General features: G+C 43.6%; 3 protein-coding genes across 3 annotated transcripts in view; 1 reads left to right on the plus strand and 2 right to left on the minus strand.

Moving 5' to 3' along the window:
- Nucleotides 1-2,097: 2,097 nt before the first annotated feature.
- On the minus strand, nt 2,098-5,057 carry MCAT (malonyl-CoA-acyl carrier protein transacylase). Its single transcript, XM_065050113.1, has 4 exons — nt 4,408-5,057; nt 4,145-4,232; nt 3,435-3,652; nt 2,098-3,163 (listed from the first exon to the last, which is right to left on the minus strand). The coding sequence occupies exons 1-4, from the start codon at nt 4,849-4,851 to the stop codon at nt 2,741-2,743; spliced, it is 1,173 nt and encodes a 390-aa protein (XP_064906185.1). The 5' UTR covers nt 4,852-5,057; the 3' UTR covers nt 2,098-2,740.
- Nucleotides 5,058-12,378: 7,321 nt separating this feature from the next.
- On the plus strand, nt 12,379-17,254 carry TSPO (translocator protein). The gene is made up of 3 exons (XM_005507092.4): nt 12,379-12,579; nt 15,487-15,625; nt 16,488-17,254. Exons 1-3 carry the CDS (start codon nt 12,392-12,394, stop codon nt 16,662-16,664), a joined length of 504 nt encoding a protein of 167 aa, XP_005507149.1. The 5' UTR covers nt 12,379-12,391; the 3' UTR covers nt 16,665-17,254.
- A 1,774-nt stretch (nt 17,255-19,028) lies between these two features.
- The window catches only part of TTLL12 (tubulin tyrosine ligase like 12), a 28,134-nt gene continuing 20,903 nt past the window's right edge, over nt 19,029-26,259 (minus strand). The window contains exons 9-14 of the mRNA XM_005507107.4: nt 25,524-25,635; nt 24,435-24,586; nt 24,268-24,349; nt 23,740-23,808; nt 21,536-21,674; nt 19,029-19,554 (exon numbers count right to left, since the gene is read on the minus strand). Of these exons, the coding sequence (XP_005507164.3) occupies nt 19,403-19,554; nt 21,536-21,674; nt 23,740-23,808; nt 24,268-24,349; nt 24,435-24,586; nt 25,524-25,635 (706 nt within the window). The 3' untranslated portion in view covers nt 19,029-19,402. The remainder of the gene's footprint in view (nt 19,555-21,535; nt 21,675-23,739; nt 23,809-24,267; nt 24,350-24,434; nt 24,587-25,523; nt 25,636-26,259) is intronic.

Here is a 26,259-nt window from a genome sequence, read left to right on the forward strand (position 1 = left end):
TGTTGGTCTCTTCTCCCAAGTAGCAAGTGATAGGACAAGAGGAAATGGCCTCAAGTTGTGCCAGGAGAGGTTCAGATTGGATATTAGGAAACATTTCTTCATGGAAAGGGTTGTCAGGCACTGGAACAGGCTGCCCAGGGAAGTGGTGGAGTCACCATCCCTGGAGGTGTTTAAAAGACATATAGATGAGGTTCTTAGGGACATGGCTTAGTGCCAGATTTAGGTCACAGTTGGACTCGGTGATCCTGAGGGTCTCTTCCGATCAGAATGATTCTATGATTCTAAGGTGCACAGGTTTTCTGATGCTCTGCACTTGCAAGCAGAGATTTTTTTAGAATGATTCTCCCAAAGATCCCAGGCAAAGTGTGCAGCAAAGGGAAATGAGGAAATAAAAATATATATTTCTGGTAAAAACAATCCATATAGAAAACAGGTCTCCAAAGTTTCCACAAAAAAAGTTAAATTATTTTTTTAAAAGTACATAAACTATAAAGCACTAGACTGAACCCAAAATGAGTGTCACCAACACTTCATGCTCAGTTCCAACTATCATAAAAACTGGTTTCAAAGTCACTAACATTGTGTTTGGTCTTGCAAGACGTAAGACTTCAAACACATCTTACAAGATGAAACTTCGAACACAGCACATAATTCAGCGTTTAACAATATGACTGTGATTTGTCTGAGATATTCTATCCACCTGGTGATGACTTTGGTTTTCTTCACAGAATAATTAACACCTTACCTGTAATGCAGGAGCCTTCACTGAAATTATTTTCTTTCCAATAAACCCAACCCTTAACTGGCAGCCTGTAATAGTCCAGTGGTTAAGACGACAAATTCTTCTGTATTTTACTAATCGCTAATGTTTGCACATGCCAAAAGCGGAATTTTACTGTAAACGTAGGGTCAGCTGCCAATTTCAGCTCACAAAAGAACCTTTTCATGATACACTCCACTCAGCAACCATAATTGAGGCCAGTACTTTTAATTCATTTTCCCCTTCGGAAATGTGAAATTACAAAATGATTAATACTGTAATTGGAAATTATTCTCCAATTCATAATAAACTATTGAAGATGTGCATGGTCATTTAAGTAATATACCCTAAGCTTTTCCCACAGATCTGTTGAATAGACCATTAAAATACCAAAAAATAAAATAAAGAAAAAAGCTAGAGTCCAGTTGAAGCTTATGGTCATGCTATAATATACACAATATAACATCTTCCTGCTTGTTTGTACATGATCCCCCAGCAAATACTGTTCTCTCTGATTTCCTAAAGCTTCCAGTACCCCCTACAGACAAAGAGCAAATAAAACCAGCGCACGGTTTCTGCACACCCTGCAGGTATCTTGCATGGGCGGCACCATGTTCTAACATGACTGAACCTATTTTAATAAGCCGAGGGTGGGTTATCGAATCCAAATGCACAGAGTTGGTGCTAAAGCCGTTCCGAGTGCCACTTTGAACCCTGTCGGGAGTGAAGGAAGGTGCTGAATATAAAATGCATTCACACCAACGAAATGAAACACAAAGTGAATAGAACCCGCAATAAGAATTAGCACAAACTGCTCCCACTGCCAGGCAGCCCAGGGAGCTGCCACCCATCCAACCAGAGCCGGTGCTGACAAGGGAGCTGGGAAGCTCCTCACAGGAGGGCTCAGGACAACCCGCTCCTCTCCAGCTCATCTGCTTTTGGGAGATGTACAAGCTGGCAGAACAGTGAAAAATACAGAGACAACTGAAATACCAGCATTCAAATCCTTCTCCCCAGCACTCTGCTGCCACAGGGTTCACCCTGTCCAAAGGTGCCCCCAAAAAGGTCTTTCTGCAAAGTTTCCAGCTCTGCTGTTTTCTTCTCTGTCAAGAAAAGCCATCCAAAGGGCTGGTTCAGCCTACGCAGCCTCAGAGGTCGGTGAAAGCCCTGCACCTCTGGGGAGGCTGGGAATTTTGGTCAACTTCATTCAGTTAAACATTTCTTCTCCCTTTGGTAACTTAGCACAACCATCACAACACCAGACAGGTGGAGGGAAAGTTACTTCCATCTACTTGTGGACTACAAGCCAGAAATAATGCACTCCACAGCATTAAAAATATCAAGAAAAGCTTTATACTTTATTTACTGGTTAACCTTAAGAAAATTATGTTCCTAATAACAACTTCTGCCTTACCCTGCTGCTGCCTGGCAATGTGGACAGAGAATAATTTTGCACAGATCAACATCCCACAAGTCAGGCGAGTTAGGAAACAGGATCACCAACATACCGACAGCCACATCAACCAGATGGCTTCTCTAAACGCACCCTCAGACCCAGCCCAGAGCCCCCATCATTCGGAGCCAACAGCCTGGTTCTGCCGCTGTATCCATGTGGAAGATCCCTGCACCAGACAGCTGAAGCTACTGACTTTAATTTGAATCCACACCCCCTCCAAATTTTTTAAAAAGGGAAAAAAAAATAAGAGAGTGGAAGTTGCTTGCAGGATTGAGGCCAAACAGGCTATTGGGCATGTTTATTGGCAGTTTTGCAGTCCTGACACAGATGGAAGAGCCAGACTGTGCTCTCCCCTTCCACACCTGAGGCACACGGGGAAGGAAAATGTTCGCTGTGATTAGCACGGTGCTCTTTTCATCGTGAGAAGCCATGAATGTTTTAAACCTTCCTCTTTGGAAGCACAACGTTATTTTTAAATTAGGCAGAAAGAAACCAAGTTGCAAGGATTTTTCTCAACAGGCTACTTAGGTCTCTGTTGCTTCCTCATCTTCCAGAACATCTACATGCTTATATTGTTTCCAGGCCTTTAAATTACACTTTTTGAGAATGGTTCCTAGTTGCTTCCCGGGCCCCACTTCGTACGTGTAAGGAAATTCTGTTCCTTGCTTTCGTTCGTATACAGAATGCATGGTCTGTTCCCACATAACAGGTGACACCACCTGCTTCACTAACAGCTTCTGAATATGCTTTGAGTGCATGTACTTTTTGCCATCAACATTGGAATAGACACAGACCAGTGGTTTCTGAATCTCAATCGATTTTAGGACTTCAGCCAGTGGCTCTACTGCTGGTTCCATAAGTCTGGTATGAAAAGCCCCACTGACCGGAAGCATTTTTGCACGTGTAAAATAATATTTTCGGGCATTGTCCTGCAAAAACTTCAAAGCCTATAAAAGAGAGAGAGAAGTGAGAGCCCTGTACAACAAATGTTTACTCAGTCACCCCACAAGAACCACCTTACCAGACTTATTGTGATAAAGGGATCCCTTTCCCTACCCAACCACTGAGCACATGCTGGAAAAAAACCCCACAGATCAAATACTTTTGTTTGGACAAACTAAGGCCGCACATAATTTACACACACGAGGACAAAGTACAAGGTTAAAAACAAAGGAAACGTTAAATTGAACCAAATGGGTAGTTATTCTGAAGCAATACCTGCAAGTGTCCTGCAATGACTCTGCTGTCGGGAAACAAATAATTTGCGATTTCGCATACGGGGTTTTCTATACCCAGTGATTCACAGTGTTTACGGGCTTCCAAGCAGGCAAATTTATAATTTGCCTCCCGCCGACCGATAACCGATAGCATTCCGCTGGGGACAGCTTCCGACGCCTTTTGCATGGCTTCGGCGCGCACTTTCACCGCATACAGCGCTACGGAGAAAAACAGAGATGCTCAGTAAATATAAGCCTGGAGGAAACACCGCTGAAGGCGCCTTGCACCTGCGCACAAGAAAGGGTGGCTGTTTACTCTCATGCAACGTCAATGCTTTTAATGCCGTGTTACACATATTGAAGTGAACAGTGGAAATAGGAAGGAAAATGTATCCTCTTTTTAAAACAAACAGCAAAACGGGGGAAACAGTGGTAACAGGCGATGCTTTGGGAAAAGCACGGGGCAGGGGTGGGAGGTTTTGCTAGAGCAGGGGTGTCGAGCTCATTTTCACCGAGGGCCACAGCAGACTTGCAGTCGCTCGCAAAGGGCCGAGTGTAATTTGAGGACTGTGTCAATGTAACTACTCCTACACCTATACAGTCCCGAAATTACACTCGGCCCTTTGAAGGCAACGGCGAGGCTGATGTGGCCCCCGGTGACAATGAGCTGGACAGCCCTGGACTAAGGGGTTCGGCACGTTCCCCGGGCACCTTCGGCGAAGTCCAGGGCTCCAGCGAAGACCAGCGCCGCGAACTCCCCCACGCTGTATCCCGCCGCCGCCACGCAGCTCTCCACCACCTGCACGGACACACACCCGAGCCCCAATGTCAGCCACCTCCCGCGGGCAGAGGGACGCCCGGGGCCCCGGGGAGTCGCCCGGCACCCCGTCCTCTCGTCCCGCCGGGCGCCCAGGCCATGCGGAGCCGCCTCGCAGCCGCCCGGCCGGGCCCGGCGCGGCCTCCCCGCCCCTCACTTTAGGCTGCTGGTGGTTGAGCTTCTCCACGGCGGCCAGGGAGGCGACGAACACGGCGGGCTGGCAGTGCCGGGTGCGGTCCAGCTCGCCCTGCGGCCCCTCCAGGCAGAGGGAGAGCAGGTCGTAGCCCAGCACCTTCTCGGCCAGGCGGTACATGTCCCGCACGCCGGGGAACTGCAGCAGCCCGCGGCCCATCCCCACGAACTGGCTGCCCTGCCCGGGGAAGAGCAGCACCGTGCCCTCCCGGGGGGACCGCGGCTCCCGCCTCGCCGCCTCCGCGCCCGGCTCCTCGGCCTCCACCGAGCTCTGCAGCAGGTCGCTCAGGATCGCCGCCCGGTCCCCACCGCCGGGCCGGGAACTGCCCCGCCGCCGCGGTACGGCGCGGAGGCCGCCGCGCACGCTGGAGCCACCAAGCCGCCATGTCGCCGCGGCCCAGCTGCCCATGGCCGCCGCCCGGCCGCCTGCGCCGCCGCGCCCCGCGTTGCCACGGGAACCGGGCGGCCCCCGCGGACAACCGCTCCCCCGCCGGGCGCCGGGAGGGGGGAAAGGGAGGGAGGTCGGCCGGCCGGCCCCCGCCGCTCTCAGCCGCGCCCGCTGCCCTGCGCCCGGCCCGCGCCGCGCCGCTCCTCCCGCTCGGGGCCGCCGCTTCCCTCCTCGGGGCGGGCCCGGCGGCAGGAGGGGCCCGGGCGGGCCTGGGGGCGGGCAGCGCCGCCTCACGGCAGAGCAGGCGCGACGGGCGGCGGCAGCGCGGGAGCGGAGGTAATGCCGGGGCTGCCCTGTGCCCCCCGCGGGACGGGACGGGACGGGACGGGACGGGAGAGCCCGCCGGGCGGCGCAGCCCCGGGTGGGTCCCGTAGAGCCACCAGAGAGACCCTGCGGTCGCGTCCGGGGCCCGTCCGTCCTGCCGGGGCCGCCTCATCCCGGGCAGTCCCAGTGTGGGTCCCGGCGGCTCTTGGAGCAGTGCCGTCGCCGGGACCCCGCCGCGACCAACGCGGGTGGCCCTCGTCTCCCCCGGGGCCGGGCGGGGCGGAGCGCGGCTGGCGGAGGAGTGTGAGCGGGGCGTCCGGTGGCGAGCGCGGAGCAGCCGGCGAGAGCCCTGCGTGCCCTGGCTGCGGAATCTTATTATTAGTTTTGGGTTTGCATCCGAGTTTTCCCGTGGTTCACAGCTGTCCAGCTGTGCACGCAGGCGGCTCGGCGGCCCTCAGGCAGTCAGGGCAACTGACGAGCAGATCCCACGGGGACCTGCAGTTCTGCCTTCCCACACGATGCCTGTTCACACTGTGCGCTCGGGTGAAGATTATTTCAGGCTGCTATTTAACTAAAGGTATTTTCTTTCAGTATCGCTGTAATTTGCTCTGAATTGGATATTTCTTTAAGGGCGAAAGAAAGGACTTGTGTGTTGTTTTGTTTTGTTGTTTTTTTCCCCCTTCTGAATTTCCAAGTAATGCTTATAAATCAGTACAAAATACACTTTACTAATTTGAGCATTCAATGGCAGGATCATTTAAAAAAAAATAAAAGTGAATGTTGCCCTGCCAAAGTTGTAGTTGTGTAACGGCTTTGCATCACTTAAGGTTGTGAAATGGTATCAAGCAGCAAGTCAGACCTCACGGAGCCGTTTAATAAATGAGATTGTATGAGGTTAACTCAGGAGAAGGAAAATGGATCAGAATAGCAAGAAATTCTGTTGACTTTCTATTCAGACCGATACAAAAGGATCACTGTGAGCAGATTGTGTTCACTTTTCTAATCTGTGTCCTGTGCTGCTCTGTGATAGGATTTCCTCCGTTTTTGTCAGCCTCTGAGTAAAATACCTGGAAAAGTCAGTGAGCTTCTCAAGTTAGCTGAAATATATAGGCAGTAATATATGTTATATATGTCTACACGTCACTCCATGGTGGCCTCTACCTGCTTGTGCTAAGCCAAGAGGAGATGCTGGGTGGCAAGTTACCAGCTGGGCCGGCTGAGGTATAATGGTACCTTAGTGAAATCTTGTAGTAACTGCTGCTCTCGTAGCACTCAGCTCATGCACTAGAGCTTTCAGGCACCCCTGCTACCACCTGCCCCACCAGCCCCCTCAGCAAAGGGCGCCCATTTGGCGCTCCACCTGGAGAAGAGAAGGCTCTGGAGACCTTATTGTGGCTTTTCAGGACTTAAAAGGGCCTTGTAAGAAAGATGGGGACAGACTTTTTAGCAGGGCCTGTTGTGACAGAACAAGGGGTGATGGTTTTAAACTAAGAGAGGGGAGATTCAGGCCAGGCATGAGGAAGAAATTATTTACAGTGAGGGTGGTGAAACCCTGGCCCAGGTTGCCCAGAGAGGTGGTAGATGCCCCATCCCTGGAGACATTCCAGGCCAGGCTGGACGGGGCTCTGAGCAACCTGATCTAGTTGAAGATGTCCCTGCTCATTGCAGGGGGGTTGCACTAGATGACCTTCGAAGGTCCGTTCCAACCCAAACTACTCTGTCATTCTGTGATTACAGTTCACCCTATTGCATGCCAGTCAAGCCCTGGCAAGAGTCACAGTTGTGACCTTCACGTTTGAGGCAAAGCCCCGTTCCCACAAACCAGTGGTAATGCTGTGGCTGCGAGTGCACCTCAGCGCTACCATTTTGTCTTTGGTTTGCTGTAAAGGGTGCAGACTGTTTGTAAGCACTTACCAGTGTTGAAGCCGATGAATGTCCTACTGCTATTAAAGCATCTCTCAGATGTGGCACTTGTTGCACTTTACCCTGTTAAAAGAATATCTGGCAAGCTGAAAGGAGTCAGGCCTAGGCAGCACTTAAACTAGAAATATCCAAGAGAAACTTAGTTGTTTTAAGAATGGATACAGCTTACACTTTCTAGGTGGGTGGACAAAGAAGAAGAAACACCTACAGCAGGAGGGCGGGTACCTGCTTGGAAGAAAGGCAGTCTAAGGGATATTTGGCCTTTAAAGTACACTGTGTGCAGAGGATTTTATACAAAATATACACAGGAAAAATGAGAACAGATTGAGTGGTGAATGACAAGTTGTCACCTGGGAAGAATTTGTTCTAGCATACATGTCAATTCCCAGTATGTGAATCTTCAGTAAATCATGGATTTATTTGCACAACTTGTGCTCTGCCATTTTAAAAGAAGTGTAATCTGAGCAGCGAGATTTGTTGCCTTTAAACCTGATGAGTACACCTCACATTATATCCTTAAAATTAGTACCATATTTTCTATTTTTAGTTATAAATACATATTATAAACATATAACATACACTTATTTGTTATTTATCTTGTATTTCTACTATACAATATATATATTGTTTTAAACGTCTCTATTACTTGAGGCTAGATAACAAAGATAAGACTGCCTTTTTATGGTAGCTGTATCCTGTATCACAGACAGCGATACACCTTTGTTTTTAGTGTTGTGGCTTTCCAGGATTTCAACCCACAACAGAGGTAAATAGTTTATCAATATAAATTAAGTATGCACACTTCAATTCTTCAGCGGGCTATCTCAGGAAGGAGCCTATTCCCCAGGAAAAACATTTGCCTGCTGCTTCTCAGACCCAGGTAGAACCTTATCTGCCCTCAAAAAAATACACTGCAGAAGATCAGAGGGAGAATGTAAATCCTGGGGGACCCCCCTGACCTCCAGAACTTTCACAGCTTTGTCAATCTACCTCAAAACATCCAGGACTAGGAACCCCAGAACCACATGGGTGATGCTGCTCCGCTGAGAGATTTTTTCCTTTGTGTTTTTGATGTGATAGCTGTAATTGAAGCCCTATGTGGCTGGGAAGCCAGCACTAAGCTGCACAAGAGGGAAAATAATCAGAGATTTATCAAGACAGGGATATAAGAAAGTGTAATGAAACCCGTTTTCCTGCCCTTCCTTCTCCTTCCCACTGACTGAACTCGCCCTGCTTGGAGAAGGGGAAAGGACCACCTGCCTTTCAGAGACCTGCTTGAAGCAGCAAGTGTTTCAGTTCATCAGGCTGAAGCAAACTAGCTCTTATGTCATGATACATCTAGTCCTCCCTGCCCCAGCACCCCATCCCTTTTTTTGGGTGTGCTTTGTCTTTTCCAGAAAGAGAGGACACAGAAAAAGCTCTGTTTCATTTTCCGCATGACACACCACCACAGAGCAACAACCTGCAAAAAGAGTGGAGCCCATTAGGCAGCAAGTTGCAGTACTGGATTTTTTTTCCCCTTTATTTCTCCTGTTACTTTATGTAGCTGGAGCCGGCTTTGGGCAAGTCCGCTATTTTGAATACCCAGAAAAATTATTTTGACAAGTTTGTAAAAAAAAAACCTGGCCTGCTGCAGCCCTCACTGCACTGCTGTCAGACTAGGGCTAAACAGAAAATGGGCAGGATGATGAAGTCAGTGTTGCAGGGCAGAGATAAGAGGTGGAAACAGAACTAAACAAGTTAAGTGTGTGTGTGGAGAAAAGATTTCCAACTGTGGTGGTTCTTAGAGGCAGATATCTGCTGGGCACACTGCAGATATCATCCACAGACATAGGGGTTTCTTCAGTATGAAAATCAGGCTGAAAGGATGTTGTGCAACCAGATCTCACCCTGAAGTGGAGCTGGGATATGATTGGGAAAGTAGTAATTATTTCTAGGTTGTGTAATACAGATGCAGGCAGAAGGGCTGTATTAGCAAGCCTGTTGCCAGCTAAGTTATCACCAAGTAATTTCAGGATTATCAGCTCTACCCCAAAAGGAAATCAAGGCTGATAATCCTTTATATTCTCTGTGTTTACATGGCTTCCAAAAATGCACTGGGCGCTCGATAGATGTTGCACAGATCTTGTGCTACACAAACTAACCAAATGAACGCTACAGTACTAACCAAACACACCAGCTCTCTAGCACATCCCTGCCTTTCACTCACTCTCACCAGAGATCTACACCAAGTAACCAGAGGCAGATGGACGTGACTTCTTCCAAAAATCAGCTAGTGCTGCTCCCTGAGTTAGCTACTGTTTTCTATGGGAAGTCAATACTAGTATTTCATTTTGTGGGAATTAAAATAGAGGAACTCCGATTGCTGATAGGCATCTGTGGTCTACTTGGCTGAGCCTACCAGCACATTCTGATCTTGCTGAATTGCTTTGTTCCCCGTTCTCCTTGGTACTATGCAAGAGAGTATTTTGCCATGCTTCCTGAGAAATACAACTGGAAAATATAGTACACAATTAGTACTAATAGCAGTCAAAAGACTGGGACACCAACATTCAATTCAAACCAGTATGTTCAATCTCTTCACCCTTCCTGTGCACGCATGGCTTCGATTTCCCTGTTTCTTTCCTTTGTGCCTTTCTCATTTGTTTTCCTGCCTGATTTTCTTTCTCTTGTCCCTTAAGAATTACTTCAGCATTCTTCCTCCAACACAGAGAGGGACAGATGTGTAGCTACATCATTTATTCACTAATGACTGCAGCAGAGCAGTACTTTTCTGATTTGATAGCATTTAGCACTTTCAGCTTGCAGAACACTTTCAGACTTTATTCCCCGGTGAGAAGTTGACAGAACCCCTGACGAACTCCAGTTGCTGAATACCTGCAGGAAACCACCCTGATATTGTCACATCCAAATAGAGCATGAACTCCTTTGGGTCCTTGCTTATCACTTTTAAAACAAATATTAGCATTTGACAGCCACACTGGAGCTACAGAGATGGCCAACACTTAACAGCATGTGTAGAGAACTAAGCCTAGTGTTCTCTCTGAAGACAAAGCAAGAGGAACAGGGTTAAGAATTAGTGAGATATTATAACAGTAACTTTAAATTTCTAATTAAAGCTTTGGGCATTACTTATCTGAAGGCAAGCAAAGAGAAGCATTGTGCTTGGAGCTCTTGTTCCCACTATACCTTGCTGCTTCTACACATCGCGATTTGTTCCTATCCCAGTAAAAGCAGAGCCTTTCATGCTGGGCTGGCAGCACGGGTGACAAGTAGTATACAGTGCAGCTGGCAGCCTGCTCCCTCCAGGAAGCAGCGATACAGATCTGGGCATGGGAGCGCCTGTCAACTCCTCCGCTCCATTTAAGATGCTCCCTGGTAAACAGCAAGTAGAATCCATTCAGCAGGAAGTGTGGCAGCAGTGACTACAGCAATGAACTATGCATATTTTTTCTTCCCTTCCTTGTCCATCCTCCACCCAAGGCCTAATTGATACTGCTCCAGCAGACTAGCACGTGATTCTCCCACTTCTCTTCAACCTTAGTTCTGAATTCTTCCCTGCTTAATTTTTCTTTCGCTCACTCATTGTTTTGTTCTGGTTTTGACTTTGTTGTACTGCTTTGTCTGCTGCTTTTTTTGTGTGCATTCCTACTCATCCCTCCCACGACTCTCCCCTGAGGCATGCCCACAGCCCAGCTGCCTACATGCCCTTTCTTGTTTATTCCTTGCAACCTTCTAATCCTCTATGCTTTACCAGTTCTTCCACGCTGTTTTGCCTTCAAAATTCTGCTCTATCACCAGGATTTTTCTTGATCCCATGCAATCTGGCTTGTGGTCGCAACCCCTGAAATATCTTCATTAAACCTGCATAACTGTATGGGCAGACCCCTGAGTACAGGGACATGAGCCATAATGAGGGAAAACTCCTGTGCTGGCCAAGCTTATACCTGTTCTCCAAACAGAAATTCACTGTACCAGAACCACGACAGTGCAACGTCATCCGTGTGTCATTTCCTATCAGTTTAAGCACATCTGGTACAAGTGGGATTTCCTTTTCCCCACTCCCTGCCTCCTCATCCCAGCAGTCATAACTACAGCAGTAAAAACTTTTAAACATAGGCTAAGACGAGTCAATAGCCAAGTCAATAGCCAAGTCAATAGGGCACTTTTCTTTGATAAGCCTCAGAAATGCTGGTTGCTCTAAAACTTCACTTTAACTCCTGGGGCTTCCACAGTTGCTTTCCCTGCTGCTTTATGAGCCCACTGCAGCCTCTCTGATGATTCCTTCATGCTGTTTCCCCCTCCTGTACAACAGATGAACAGGAATTAGGCGTATTTGCCTACTGTAGATTTGAAAAAAAAAAAATGACGCATTTTGGCGGTTCTGCCCTTTTTTATCATACCTCTGATCTGTTCACATTTTAGCAAGCTAAACACAGCTCTTCTGTAGCATTTGGCTTTTGGCCAGAAAATCTGTAATGAAGCTTTTTCCCACTTACTTGTGTCCTTTCTTTACTGCTGCCTGTACTCTTTAACTGAAGCAGTGCAGCCTACCATCGCTTAGTGTTACTTCTGTAGGCAATTTAATCTAGTACACTTCATGGGCTTGGCAGCTACGATTGCTGCAACTGATTGAAGGCTTGATGAACAAGCCACAGGTGTACTCCCCATTTATCCATCAAGATCTCCTCCCTCATTTACCAAAACATCATTTAAGTGCTTATCTTCTCATTGCCTTCCCTGGTTATTTTCCAAGGTAGCTTCTCAAGTGTCTGCTACTAATTCAGATCACTCTTACTAACCATTGAGCATCTGTGTTTTTTGTTTCTTTTTGCTTGGGCACAGGAAAGCACACACTGTTTTCTTACCTCTGACTACACCATTCCATTGAGTGAATGGACCTCCTGGTCACTACAGAAATACACACCTAGAGCTTCCCATCACCCCCGACTCCCGGTGGAGTTCATATAATATCAAACTGCTTTATTCCTCTGGCATACTTATGGGTGAGAATTATCTCTGTAGGTAGGATTGAGTAATCTTACTGCACAGAGCTGAGAGAGAAATAAAGACCTCAGCAACCAACCCCACCAAATGTAAATGACAAGTTTCTTTATGGGGGTGGATATTGTCCAGTGAACCTTGTACCAGATCCATTCATTTCAGCTGCAGTCTTTCTGGACTAGGCTGCAGATCAGATCCTACACCTGGATATATTTATCAAATCAGCTACAAATGCAATATTTTTGTTGTTGGATTTAAAAATCGCTCTGCCAATCACTGTGTCTGGGTTTGTTTCAGATTCACTGTCTCAATGGAAGTGGTATCAGCCTGGGCCCCAGCAGTGGGTTTCACACTCCTGCCCCATGCAGGAGGAATTTTAGGAAGCAAGATAACCAAAAAGGAAATCCCAGGGTGGTACCAATCTCTACAGAAGCCATCCTGGTGTCCACCTAACTGGGTGTTTGCTCCCGTTTGGGGAACTCTCTATACATCTATGGGGTATGTTTTTCACATTGTATTACGGCACTTATCTTACCTCAAAGTTGCTTATTGTATAATGCTGAACCAGAGAACTATTGTTGTGTTCCTGGCTGTATGTTTGTAACAAACTGTGTCAAGCTGCTTGTTTAACAGGTAAAAACATGTTTTGGGAGTTGTGTGTGGGTTTGATAGGACGTTTTGTATGCACAAATATTCACATCAAAAGCAAGGGTTTGAAAAGCTACTATTGATGTGCTTTTCTCATTCATTCTGAGGGGAAAACCTGCCAAGCTGGCAGTGATGAAGCAAGGCAGCACTGGGATTTCTTGTGTGGATGTCCTGCAGTAGTTATAGGAAAACAGAGAAAGAGAGGAGGGGGATTGGGACAAAACTCAGAATTCCAACAGAGCTCAATTAAAAGAAACCAACATTGAAATAGACATGTCCTGTCAAATAAAACTGCCAGGCTGTTAAACTGTCCATGTTTGAAGCATCCACTGCCTCCTTATTTAACTAGTTTAAACTACTTGAGAGCACAGAAATTACTGCCAAATGAACAAGGAATGACAAGGCCAAACACCATTCCCACAGGAACCTTACAAGTTTAATAATACTGTATTTTGCCAGCTGTTAATTTTAATAAGATGTAGCAAAAATACTTATAGAGGCAGGTTGTCTCAGGAGGTTGTCTGGGCAGTTTTGATACTCCTCCCAGACTGCTCTGAAAGCCATCCACCCAACAAGATGTGCTTCTATGTTAACTCTGGCGAGCTTTGCTGCTTCTAGAGCCGCAGAGGTCAGCACAGCCCTCAGGCACGAAGTGATGCTTTGTGTCCCTTCTGCACTTGGTCATTCAGAACGAGCTACATACCAAGATTCAGCATGCTTTTCCTTGCTATCAAATACCCATCATTGCTAATCCAATAGTGATAGTTTTTAGGCCGCAGTATGCCTTTTATGGCTTACCCCTCCCATTTCTTCCATCATCACAGTACATCTTAAGTGATGTGTAACTGGTATATAGCACTGGCTTAACTATGTAGTTTCAGAGAGACCAAATATTTCCCAAGTTAACATTACACAGTTATCCTGCAGGTTATCTTAAGTACCACACCACTTATTGCAAAGTATGGGAATGATACAATGTCTGAAACTGTATCTGAATGCTAAACTGGCTCTTGCGCATACTCTCATTTTGGTTTTATTTTCTTTCCAGAAAAAGCCTTGTAATTTTTAGCCTTATGCATTGTCCCTCCTTTCCTGACAGTATTTTGTTTTCTTTCTCCTCTTACAGAGTACACTTTTAAAAATTGCTCTCTACTCTTGTATATTTCAAGAGTTAGCATTTGAATCAGATCATTGCTGTCCTGTCAATAAAAAAAAAAAAAAAATGCTTTTATCAGAGAGACAAGAGCAGAGTGGCTTTCCTGGGAAGGGCTTCCTTCAAGTTGACTGCACAATTTGTAATCCTGTTTCTGGATTCCTCATCATAAACCTGAATAGCAAGTTAAATATTTTAAAAATCCAAACTGTGACAGCTTATTACTTCGATAATATCAGAATATTCTGAGGTGGATGGTCCCAGTTATGTACTGTACATCTAGCTCAGTGAAAAGATCATATTTATTATCAGGCCTTTTCTTCTGTAATCCATTAAAATAAGCAAGATTTAATAAGCTTACATGTCTTTCTTGACACTTCGCTTCCTAGCAGATCTGTACATCATGATCTTGGTCTGGAGTAAAAGTTAGATGTGCGAACAACTGTAAGTCCACAGTGTGGCTCTGTAAATCACTTAGGAACAGATTTGGGTCCTGATGCCTTTTACAAACACCCCACTCCAACCTCCCCCTTTTTAAAAATAATCTCCGTAATCAAACTGCCAAGATACCTGTTGTGGTTTGACCCAAACTAGCAATCAAAACCACAATAGCTGCTCGCTCACTGCACCATCCCCCTGCCCCCACAGGGGAGAGAATCAAAAGGGAAGGGGGAAATTTGTGGATTGAGATAAGCACAATTTAATAAAATAACAAAATAACACTAATACACCACTAGTACTACTAATATATATAAAGTGAGGATAAAATATAAAATAAGTGATGCTCAATGCAATTCCTAGCAAACTTTGGCCATGCTGATAAGCCAGTTCCAGGAAAAGAGCATCCTGGTCCCAAACAGCCGATCTTGGGGGAAGTAAGAGAAAAAGCCAAAAAGGCAGAAAGGCCCAGAGGCCACTGCAAATGGCAGAACAGCAAAAGGCCAAACTAAAGGAACTCCCCAAATCAAACTCAACTGAAATGGAGCAGGACTGGAACAGATTTCTCCAGCTGGAAAACCAGACTCTCCCTAAATATGAAGCATGACACTAAGGCTTGCATGGAATGTTCTCATTGCTCAGTCTGGCTGTCAGTCAAGGTCTGTCCCACCCATGCCCCCCTTCCTCACTGCCTCACATTCGTAGACAGTGCCCAGAGAGACCCTGGAAAGTTATCTGAAGAAAAACAAGGTGTTTGTTACTATGGTGGTTTGTTGGTTTTTTTTTAGATTTATTTTTGAAGCACCATCTTCCAGTACCAAAATTAATAGTTTCCTCACTATTTTGAGATTTATCTTTTACCCTTGCATCTTAGACTTGCTTCCATTTCAACAAAACTTTCTCTTTTAAGACTGAAATGCAGTAGGTGATCTGCTCTTCTGCTCCCAGAAGTGAGAACTCTGGCAAGATAGGGAACTTTTCTCTCTCCCTATTGATCTCCACAGCAGGTGATCAACCCTGTGCAGTTACTGTGCCAAGCAGCACCTGGATATCTACTTCTCCTAATGAATTTAGACCCTATCACTGAAGTAATTTCATTTGATCAAGAATGTATCGTTGCTTCCTAACCAGTATACTGAATTACACCTTACATTTGCTTTCTCCAGATATGGCTCCTACCTGGTGTGGAAAGAACTGGGGGGCTTCAACGAAAAATCAGTAGTTCCTCTGGGTCTGTATGCAGGGCAGCTGGCATTAAACTGGGCCTGGACTCCAGTATTTTTTGGAGCTCACAAAATGGGATGGGTAAGTGGCAAAGTAAATTTTGTAACCATAGGCTACTTGCAAGGTGCTAAGACATTAGTTTTGTGTGATCTTTTCTCCCAGAAAATGAGCCTAAGTAGAGAAAATGGCTTGCAGTAGTTTTCTAAAATTCTCTTTAACACATGCCAGCAGCCAGCTGGGAGAATTTAGATATCTACAACATCCTTAAATGTTTAGATTTCAAGCAGCTCTTTCTGCTACACTTTGATAAGAGCTTTGTGTGACTAGGAAACATAAGCATTTATGCCTTACTAAAATTCCTATGTATCTCTGGCAAACAGTAGTGATAAGAAGCTTATAATAACATTAAAATAGGTGCTGATTAACAGAGTAGAGAAGACTAATTTTCTGCAATCTGAAAAGAAACAGCTTACCTGAAAAATAAAATATGTGCCTGATTCTTTAAATATACATGCAATGCTGTAACAATGGAAGACTTTGCAATCCATCACTGATCCATTCACACTGCACCTCTTCAGGCAACATCTATGACATGAAAAGGCTGGATAGGTTTATTTAGCTAAGTGACTTGCTCAAAGTCACACTGGGTTTGTAGTCAATGCAACACTTCCTACTGACAAAAAAGAGGGTATGGGTGAGAGGGATTTTATTCTTCTCCAGCTCACAGCTGCAGTGACCTCTCTTGTGACTGTTGTATTAAGAGTCAAATTGACTCATAACCCAGCAGAAATATTTTTTTTTTCTGTCTGGTTTTCTGAGAAATAATTAACCCACAGAGAGATCCAACAAGTACCAGAGTTAAGTGAAAAGAGCCACACAAAGACTACCTAGTCAAGAAAAAGCAACAAGTAAAACCAGCACTAACCACCTTTCTGTCTTTCAGGGGTTGGTGACTCTCCTGCTTACAACTGGTACAGCAACAGCTACAGCTGCTTCCTGGTATAACATCAACAAAATGGCAGCTTATATGATGGTTCCTTATTTAGCTTGGCTAACCATGGCTTCTGCACTCAATTACCGTATCTGGAAGGACAATCGCAACAAGAAACAATCTGAATAAACAGTTTTCAGCCAAAAAGATTTTTTTTTTCCCCACAAGAATTTTCTAAAGTTACGGCCTTATTACATTTTTAGCTGAACTACTTCTAACATTAGTTTACTAATTACAAGTTGACAAAGGAGTACTTGTTTAAAACAAATATGCCTTCACTAGGCAAGTCACAAAGGGCTGTACACCTGACTGGGTTTTATAGCAAACTAAAGATAGTGCTGATTGGAAAGTACTAGTTTTCTATATTACAGTATTATATTTTATATGACAACAGCATTTTAACTATTACCAGAAGTAAGCATGGACTCCAACTTCATGATGTTCAGAGGGAGAAATCCAGCCATATATTAACACAACTTCCAGAAAGCTGGTCCTAACAGTGACAGGCATGATCGGGGCCTGAATCTTTCATGTTTACCACAAGACACTGTGCTTTAGTGCTATGATGTGTCCCCACCACAACCGCCAGATATTTATCTTCTGGTCACAGAACTCTGGAAGTGTTTAAGACTAGATATTTTTCGTAATTTGTGCCTTACCACTTTGAAGCACTGTACAATTTAGTGTCAGCTAAATGCATTAAACTACATGTAAACTTACTAACCTTGTTCCTCTAATTGTTTTTAAAATGGTTTTGAGCAGAAAAATACGGAAGGCAACAGGATGCTATAGCCTCAAAGATAAGCCCTTCATCTCTCCTCCTGAACATTGCAATGAGCAAGAGAAAACAAGAAACTCAGAATGTCGGGACACACATAGGGAGGACCCAAGCATTCAGGAGCCTCTTGCACACACCTCTGAGGCATCACCAGCAGCACTGGCCAAACAGCATCAACGTTCTCCACCTGGACCCCCAGTGTGATGCCAGTTCACCACTAGGCCTTGATGATGGAGCCAGCAGACAGGCCACTGATGGGCCTCTTGCCCAGCAGGGCAGTATATACACTGTAGCTACCAGCATCTCCTACCTGCACCTTCTCACTTTAGCTGCTTAGAAACAGAAACAAGGCTTTCTCTTCAGGGTTATGGTAGCTGATTGCAAGATCTGGGATGCTTAGCTCAACTAGTTGCTTCCTATGAGATAAAACCATCCCTTTTGTCTAAGAGCACAACAACAGACTATTTTTGCCCACAGCTTGTGGTCCCACCTCACACATCTTACTGCTTTTAAAGTCAGTCTTCTGGTTTGCTAAGCATGACATCACTTTTCCCCGTGTGATGACAGAAACCTTCCCCTTTACTCTAGGTCCACAGGCACTTTGTTACATGTTTTCAGGTACTCTGAAGGCAAAAAGTGCCTTTTGCTCTCCTACAAGTGACAAATACATCTACTGAGCAGCGCTGCTTGTCCCCTTATGTACAGTCTCAAACACCTGTTATCATATTCTGTAACACAGGCAACCTTTTTACCTGCATTGAAAGTAGTCACACAATCGATGTTAAGCACTTCACCATGTTTCTTTAATCACACTTAAGGAGTCCAAAAACGTTCTACTCATGATCAGGAGGCTGACAAGTCTGACAGCACCACTTCTGGCTGTGCAATCCAGCTCTGCCTTCTGCACCACCTGTGCAGTGACTGAATTTTCTTAAGACACAGATGGTTTATTTCTCCAGCCTGTGTTCCAGTCAGTTAAAAGAAGTAGATTTCTGCAGACCAGCCTGAACTAACCTAAAATATCCCTCTCCCTTCCTGATCAGGAGGGATAACATGCTGTGTTTTTTCAAAGCTTAAAGCAAAGTTTAGACCGTTTATACAATTTCATACCTGTACTTCACTCTCAAGCAGATACCGGATTGCTGCAACTGACTTTAAAAAAAATACTAACCACATAATATAAACTCCCATCATGGACAGCAGAATTTCTGCAACTTGTACAAACATACAAAGCAACATAAATACAGCCTAAATTTGGTAAATTTCAGACAGTTACCCTCATTTGAGAAGGAATATTAAGAATGATTAATTTCAAACTGACACTCCCCCCACTCCCAAATACCTCTATCTTACATCCTAAACTTTGAAGTCCAAAGACTGCTTGGGCTTCTAGCAGAGTTTCCCAGATCCCCTTCATTCCTTTGGGCTTTTGCATTCCTGTGCTGCCCTGGACACTGCATCCTTTTTACTTCCTGCCTGACCACTCCTCACAAAGAGCTTCTTTAAGGGGCAGGCTGAGGATGACAGCCAGCAGTACAGGGTTCCTAAATGTTGTGGGGATTGTTTACCTTTTTTTAAAATAAGAAAAATGGGAAGTGCCACCAGATCTCATTACCCTAGTAGTTCACTGCACTGAAATATAATTTTCCCACCAGAACATTTTACATCTTTGTATAACAGAGGGATAGATAAGAAAGATCTACGAACTCCAATGATTCAGTAAATTATAGTTTTAATGTTGACATGAGGAACTTATGCAGTGTTTCCCCAGCAAGCAAGCAATCAGGCTACCTGAGAAACAAGTCAATTGCTCCAGTTACTGTCTTATTTTTGAGGTCTCCTATATTCAATAAACAAGATATTTGGTCAACACAAACCGATGATTCATAGAACTAAGCAAGACAAGGAAAACGCAGACAAAATATTATCAATAGAGTATACGGTATATGCATATTCTTCTGATATGACTTCTTTTTCCTGGCTTACCAGTACAGGAAAATAGTTGCATCAGCAGCTCATAGAACTGAAATATAAATCTTGCTGTGAAGCATATCTGGGAAGGAAATTAATACAGTCAAGCCTCCTCTGGCTAAACAATGCAAGTCACATGGCAGCTGTCTGTTTCATCCAGAAACAGGGTGCTGAAGACATCATTAAAAAAGGTAGGGTGGTACTTGCAGGCTCTGTCACAGTCAGGATTGAAATTCACCTCCAGGATCTGAGGCTGCATAATTCTTTTCCCTGTAAAAAGGAACACAAACATTGCCTCTTAATATAAGCTCTATAGAAAACCTGAATCACAAGCTGTCTTTAAGTCAGAGATTATAGAAAATAACTGGAAAAAGCCATCTCTTATGACTCAAGCTAGGTGCTTTTATTTCAGTGGGTTTGAGATTTTTTTGAGGGACATCTGTTGTACCATCATTATCCAGAGGACCATTATTCAACAAATTCTGCAATCACTGTGCTAATCTAACGCCTCATGTAGAATGAGAATTTGCAGGAATTTAATAGGATTGCCCCGATACAGCTGTCTTCTTGACAGTCTGAAGCATCTTCCAAAAAACTCTTGCTTCTCCTTTCACATTTCAGTACAAATCTTTGTGTCTTAAAGCTCTTTAGGTATCTACCTTTCTAGTTCTAGCAGTCCTGTTCCTTTACATTTCAGCCACTCCCACCTGCTGCTTCATCCCACTCCTAGAAGGAAGTCAAGAGGTTTAGTTTTCTTTTGAAACTTCATCAGTACAGTTCAGAATCAAATACATTCTGTGCAAAGAGAAACAAAGTATTTTGTTTCCTGTCTGGTGTTAAGATCGTGAGGATACAAGCTTCTGATGTGTAATAAATCATACTCTGCTCTGCACAGAAACAACTAACCTATTTGTCCGTAGGCTGCCTATAGCATCACAGCCATGACTTTCACACCCATGCCCCCATCTTCAAAAGCCAAGGGACCTGCACAGCTCGTGTTCAGCCAGGGCTGTAATGTCAAGTTGGTCCTTCTACTACAACAGTTTTCCTCGAGAAAGCAGTATTACCAAGTTGCTTCGCTTCTCCCATTTAAGACAACTCTGGAACAGGTGAAGAAGCATTCAAAGTGGATGTAGCAGAGCCAAATTCAACTGCTTGCTCCACTTAATCTGAACAGGACTCAATTCTACACCTCCTGTTTCTCAATCATCACTCTCCCTGAAAGTGATTCAATATGTGCAGAATCACCCAATGCAGGAGTGGGCTAGGGGCACCCACCCAACATACAACACTTAATCACTCCTCTGTAAAACCTGGGAACAAGCTCCTAATTTCTCCTGTGTCTTGGGGATGACAACATATCAAGTAAAGAGTACGCTCAGGTCTGTTGAATATGCCCTAGCAGTCCTTTTCGTGTTGATGCCTCTACCTCTTTTCCACCTACAAGATACACTAAGTGTACCCAACCCAGACACATTTTTGAACCCTACTGTTGAGATAATAAAGAATTCACCCTGTTTATCAAGCTTTGCTACCAGTCCACCACAAATGACTGGAAGCCAGTCTCCAGGTAGTTAGGCATGCTGTGGCACTAACATGAAGCAGCCTCACATACATGTTCTTGCAGAGACTTGGCAACAACTGAGTGATGGTCCTGAGGACACCAACAGCACTGAAATGGTGAATGTGGTCACTTCCCTGCTTTTATAAATAAATGTGCATTGAAGACACTGGTCCAAGCTCTGAAGTGACAAACACTAGGATGTCTCTTTGAGGTCTTCATAAAGAGACAAGTATTTCAGAAATTCTCTCACCATAAATGGGAAAGAAAACTTAGTGTTGTCAGAGTGATTAGATTGCTGTACAGAAGTGGTTGTTTTGTGTGTGTGTGCGTGTGCGTGTTGTGTTTTGGGTTTGTTGGGTTTTGGTTTTTTTTGGTGTCTGTGTGCGTGGTTTTGTTTTGTTTTTGTTTGTTTGTTTTTAAACACAGAGAATGGCAGTAGCAGCAGCACAGGGGAAGCAAGGACTCAGTCAAGCACAGTTAACAGCTCCCCCAACATCCACGTTAACCAGCATGGCAGATGCTAAACCCACAGATCTGCAACTCCAGATATGCTTGATGTCAGCGGAAGGCATGGAGCACGCAGCTCACACTGCTTGAAAAACAGCAAGAGTTCAGACAGAATAAATAAATTTCTGAAAAGGTCCAACATTATAAATAAATCAACATTCAAAGAAAGCAGGTTCTCACCGTCTCTGCTGGTGTCCCATTTAAGCATCAAGTCAATGGCATATATTGCTCTTGATGATGGATAATCACAGATGCCAAGAGGTGCAGGTTTAGCTGAAGCAACTTGGAACAATTCAGCAAATGTCTTAAAAATATCTGCCTAATAACAGAAAAAGGTCTCTGAATGAGAAGTGAGGTTCTGCAGAAGCAAGAAACATGTTTTAAATAACTTCTTTCATACAGCTTTTCAAAGAGTATGCATAAATTAATATTAGAATTAACCCCCTTCTCAGGCATTATGTATGGTACTATACTTGTGTAGAAGAGGGGAAAAAGAAAACCCAGGAGAGTTCTGTGAACATCAGCAGTACAGTTGTGAAGTTCTGACTTTTTGCTGCCTCTTAAGTTTGACTTCTAGCTTCATTTTGTTTTGTTCTGCAATGAAAAAAAAAAAAAAGTCTACCCACTTACACCCCTCTAAAAAGGGTGGTGGGGACATGGAGATTTAAAGAACATACTACATTCATATTTTGAGAAACAATCACATCCAATGTGAAAGTGAAATAAAACAGAGTACAGGTGTGAATTTGAGGACTGAGTTTATACTGCAGTGAATGATTCATTCTGCAAAGGAAAAGATGGTGTAACGCTTCCTGTTCTGATTCTGCATGCAGTAGTACTTTGGGTAACAGACAGTACGTATTTTAACATCTCTCTTTTTACCTCTTGTAGTCTCTTCCAGACTATTTTAAACCTAATCCTGCAAAACTTGTCATACTCTGAGTATCACTGATTGGATATGAGGTTTTAGTTATAGCAAATATAAATTAATTTATGAACATGAACCCACAGTTGGGTAATTTATTCACTTTTGAAAGTATGTGTACATATAAATGCTCAGCTGCTGTTCATTCTGCATCTTCTAGCTCCTGATAAATATGGAAGAATGAAACAATTCAGTTTCGTGCATATTTTTGAACCATCTCTTCATATTCAGCTTTTTCTCTCAAGCACAAAATACAGGGGAAAAAAGAGAAGGCCCTCATCTGCCTGCCTGCATGTTTTATGGAACTACAGTATCGGAAACTTCCTCTTTGCAGATAAAAGATGCCCTAATCTTAGGGCATCAGTCCAATGACCAGGGACTGGGCTCTTGCCAGCTTGCCAACACAGAGAAGCTGTGGCAGCAGCTGGAAGTTCTACATTGCAGTCTAAAAAGAAAGATTTAGTTTAACAAACAGGGGGTCTAACTCACTAGCTCAGAGATAGTACTCTGGTGGCGGAGGGGTCTTTAAGAAAAGAGAGAAGATGAGCCTAACTTGTTTTCTTTTAAATATGCGACAGTATAACAACGCAGCCTTTGCACCATCCAATCTGGCAGCATAACCCTTAAAGCACAGCAACCCCAGAGCAGGGGCAGTGCTTGTTTCTACCAGCCACTTGGGCACAGCTGGACACATCCTTATCTTGTGAGTGAGCCCCAGTGCACTGCAGAGCAAGCTAACCTGGAAGCACACAGGGAGATCTATAGACAGCTCTGCTTAAAACAAATAAATCAAAACCTATGATGCTATTTCACTAAGACTGCTACATTCTGTAATTTCCTATTTACTTCAGTCTCCTACTTGTTCTGAGAGCTCCTTATCTTGTGAAGCTGTTTGGAACAAAGGAAGCAAATGTCTGAATACCTCACTGGTTCAACTTCTCAGAATCAGAGTCAAAATTCTACTGAAAATAAAGTAGTAAAGGCTTTGAAAACAACTTTTCCAGAGTCACGTGAGCAACACATGTAGTGATTAGCACACTTTATATTGTAGACTTCCCTGTCTTTTTGCATTAAATACTTAATCTTCACAAACAGATTTAGATTATTGGCAACCTTCTCCAAAAAAGATGGAACTTGCAAGAAAAAATATCCTGTTCCCAGGATCTTAAGGGCAGTCAGGACTGGCCTTATTACTAAGCCAAATATAAAGAATTGTCAGTGTAATCATGAGATAAAATTCTCAAATGCTAACAACAAAATGTTTGAGAGGGAATTATGTTAAGTTCACAAATGCTTCTAAAGTAAGGATTAACATCTATTGTCCATTGTGGAACTTACACGCATGAAGTGTGTCATATGAGAAAAACAAAACAAAAAACCACAACACTTTTGGAAAAGCTAGCTTGCTGAGTAAAAAAAGATCCATGAACATTTACATGGAGATGAATTGCTGACTTACTTGTACTGTTGTCCAAGGATATTCAGGATATTGTTTTTCAAACAGAGGAATAAATTCTTCACAATGTACCTAAAACAGTTTGGCAACATCAAAGACTGTTTTGGTTCAGAACAACCAAGCAATCAGATGACAAGAGAACGGAACATCAAATATCTTTTGCCATTCATACAAGTCCGGGTAGGGAAGGGGAATTAGACAGGTCGTGAACACCTTCCATGTTCCAGTATTTCTTTTTATAGAAGATGACACTGAAGACTTTGACAACGATTAGCTGCCATTTTAATAATTCTTTTACCAATCTCTATCAATGTGGGTTATATTCAGGATGTAGGTTTGTATTACCTTACATAATCACAGATTATTAGGTGTCCAGAGGAGGAAGAACCTAGGAAAATATTTGCTTAGGGAACATTCAACACACTGACTGCTTGTTTAAGTGGATGTGAAATAGCCAACAGTCACAAAGGAGGCACCGGAAGATTTTCTAACAAGGGAAAAGCAAGGGAATGTTTTGGACTGTTTTCTTACCTGTTTTAATGTTACACCAGGAGCATAATTCATGACTGTGAAATGCTTCTCATAGTCATCCAAGTCATCAAGTGAAAATGCCCTAAGGAATAAAACAATTCCTTCAGTTTGCAAGCTATCAGATTTAATTCTAAGCTCCTCCACACTAATGAGGACAATGTAATTACCGATTTGAAAAGCGCAGCCAGAATACATCATAGACATACAGCTTGAGTGGTTTTATGGACCGCAGCAACACAACATAACGGATGTCAAACTTAACCATCCCCACATCTTCTCGGTGAAACAAGACTGGATTCTCAATATATTTGCATACCACCTACAACAAAGCAAAAAAACAGTAAATATAATTCAACTGAAATGAAAACGAAGTGTCATTTGATCTTGATGATGAGTTAAGGTATTCTTGTCTGCAATTCAGTTTTTCTTTAGAAAGGTGCATGAATACACAACATTGTTATGCAAATAAGTACCTTTTATCAAACTCTGACATCAGGGTGGGGGAAGTGAAAAGCCAAAATGTACTCCTTTAAAAAAAAAACAAAAACCACACAACAAAACAACAAACAAACAACCCCCCACTAAACAAAAATAAAACAACCAAACAAAACCAAACAAAACACAAAGCCCAAACCACTAAAACATTAACATTTCATGTATAGTTGCAGTGGCCTTGTTCTTTTGAACTAGAAATGTGAAGCAATTCTTTGTGCATTTCTGCATTCCGGAAAATACATGCAGTCCACACACTAACAGAAATAAAGCTGAAGTGACACTCTGACGTATGACTGCATGCTGCAGACTCCCAGAAAAAGCTCCACAATTCATCTATTGCTGGCAAAGATGGTACTTTGTGCCACTGAGCAAAGCTGTGGATCAGCAATAACGATCAACCAGGGAACTGAAGGAATAATGTTACAGAATATATGACCAACACTAACTATAGCTAATGTGTGTTCATCTGCCAGTCTGAGATTTAGCATTAAAGCAGCACTACACTGGAGTATTTGCCACTGTCAGGGGAAGTTTTATTTTTTAAATAAGAAAACACCAGGCTCTTTGATTTTATCACTTCAGCAAATGGAGCTGACCAATTTAAATCCACATCAATTCTGAATTGACTGAAACTGTATGCTTATGCATATGAATTTTGAAGGAAATAATTTTCCTTATTTGAATTTTTTAGACCTCCTTCTATGAAGCAGTTTTTTTAGCTCTTTCCTTTTCAAATCACATTCAAAACCACACTTTCTAACCTTTGGGGTGCTTTCCCTATGCCTGATGATATTGTTCAGGCTGTTGGTGATGTGGGTATCCAGGCTCCTGGCCAAGTTCCATGGTTTGCATATCCAGTGATTGTCTTCTCCTCTGAGAGAGAGAGAAAGAGAAAAGCCAACACATGTAAGCATCCACCTCATTCATTTTTCTGAACATCCACTTGAATGGATCTAAGTACTCCCCGAATAAACATGTTATTATACAAAGCTGTGCCAGGACTAAGGACTGACAGCTGGGAGCAGTAAGCCTTAAGTGTAAAGGGGAGAAAAGTCAGTGGTAGTTTTCACTCATCTTTTCAGTTAGGGCCTAGCATCCTCTTACTCTTTATTTCTTTCTTCTGCATCCAACTCTTTCAAAATGGGAAAAATCACCCATCAACAGGGCAGTATCATCATGAACACACACAAGTCACAGTGCAGAAATCATTCTGCCAGGAGTCCAAGAACATTCTGGCAGGGTATTGTGAAATTTTCTAAGTAGATTCCCTAATAACACCACCAAATGACTCATATTAAAAGACACCGTAACATATGTGTTTGAGAAGAAATTGCACAGTATCTCAACACAACATATTGCAAGAAATTGAAAGCACACCACCAACTTCTCACTTTCTAGTAACTAGTCACCTCAAAGGGCAAAATTCTTTGAAATATCGTTGTGGAAAATAGGGAACATGCTGGTCTTTCAATGCATCTTTCTGAGTAAGGTCAGGGT

The sequence above is a fragment of the Columba livia genome, chromosome 1 (genome assembly GCF_036013475.1).
Source record: "Columba livia isolate bColLiv1 breed racing homer chromosome 1, bColLiv1.pat.W.v2, whole genome shotgun sequence".
NCBI lineage: Eukaryota > Metazoa > Chordata > Aves > Columbiformes > Columbidae > Columba > Columba livia.

What these genes read in the sequence shown, in the direction of transcription:
- MCAT (XM_065050113.1), bottom strand. Translation starts at nt 4,851, where the DNA reads ATGGGCAGCTGGGCCGCGGCGACATGGCGGCTTGGTGGCTCCAGCGTG. An exon ending in AGCCCTGGACTTCGCCGAAG is followed by an intron (nt 3,653 to 4,144) that starts GTGCCCGGGGAA and finishes TTTTCTCCGTAG; the next exon opens with CGCTGTATGCGGTGAAAGTG. An exon ending in TCATTGCAGGACACTTGCAG is followed by an intron (nt 3,164 to 3,434) that starts GTATTGCTTCAG and finishes TCTCTTTTATAG; the next exon opens with GCTTTGAAGTTTTTGCAGGA.
- TSPO (XM_005507092.4), top strand. Translation starts at nt 12,392, where the DNA reads ATGGAAGTGGTATCAGCCTGGGCCCCAGCAGTGGGTTTCACACTCCTG. An exon ending in ACTCTCTATACATCTATGGG is followed by an intron (nt 12,580 to 15,486) that starts GTATGTTTTTCA and finishes TGCTTTCTCCAG; the next exon opens with ATATGGCTCCTACCTGGTGT. An exon ending in GAGCTCACAAAATGGGATGG is followed by an intron (nt 15,626 to 16,487) that starts GTAAGTGGCAAA and finishes TCTGTCTTTCAG; the next exon opens with GGGTTGGTGACTCTCCTGCT.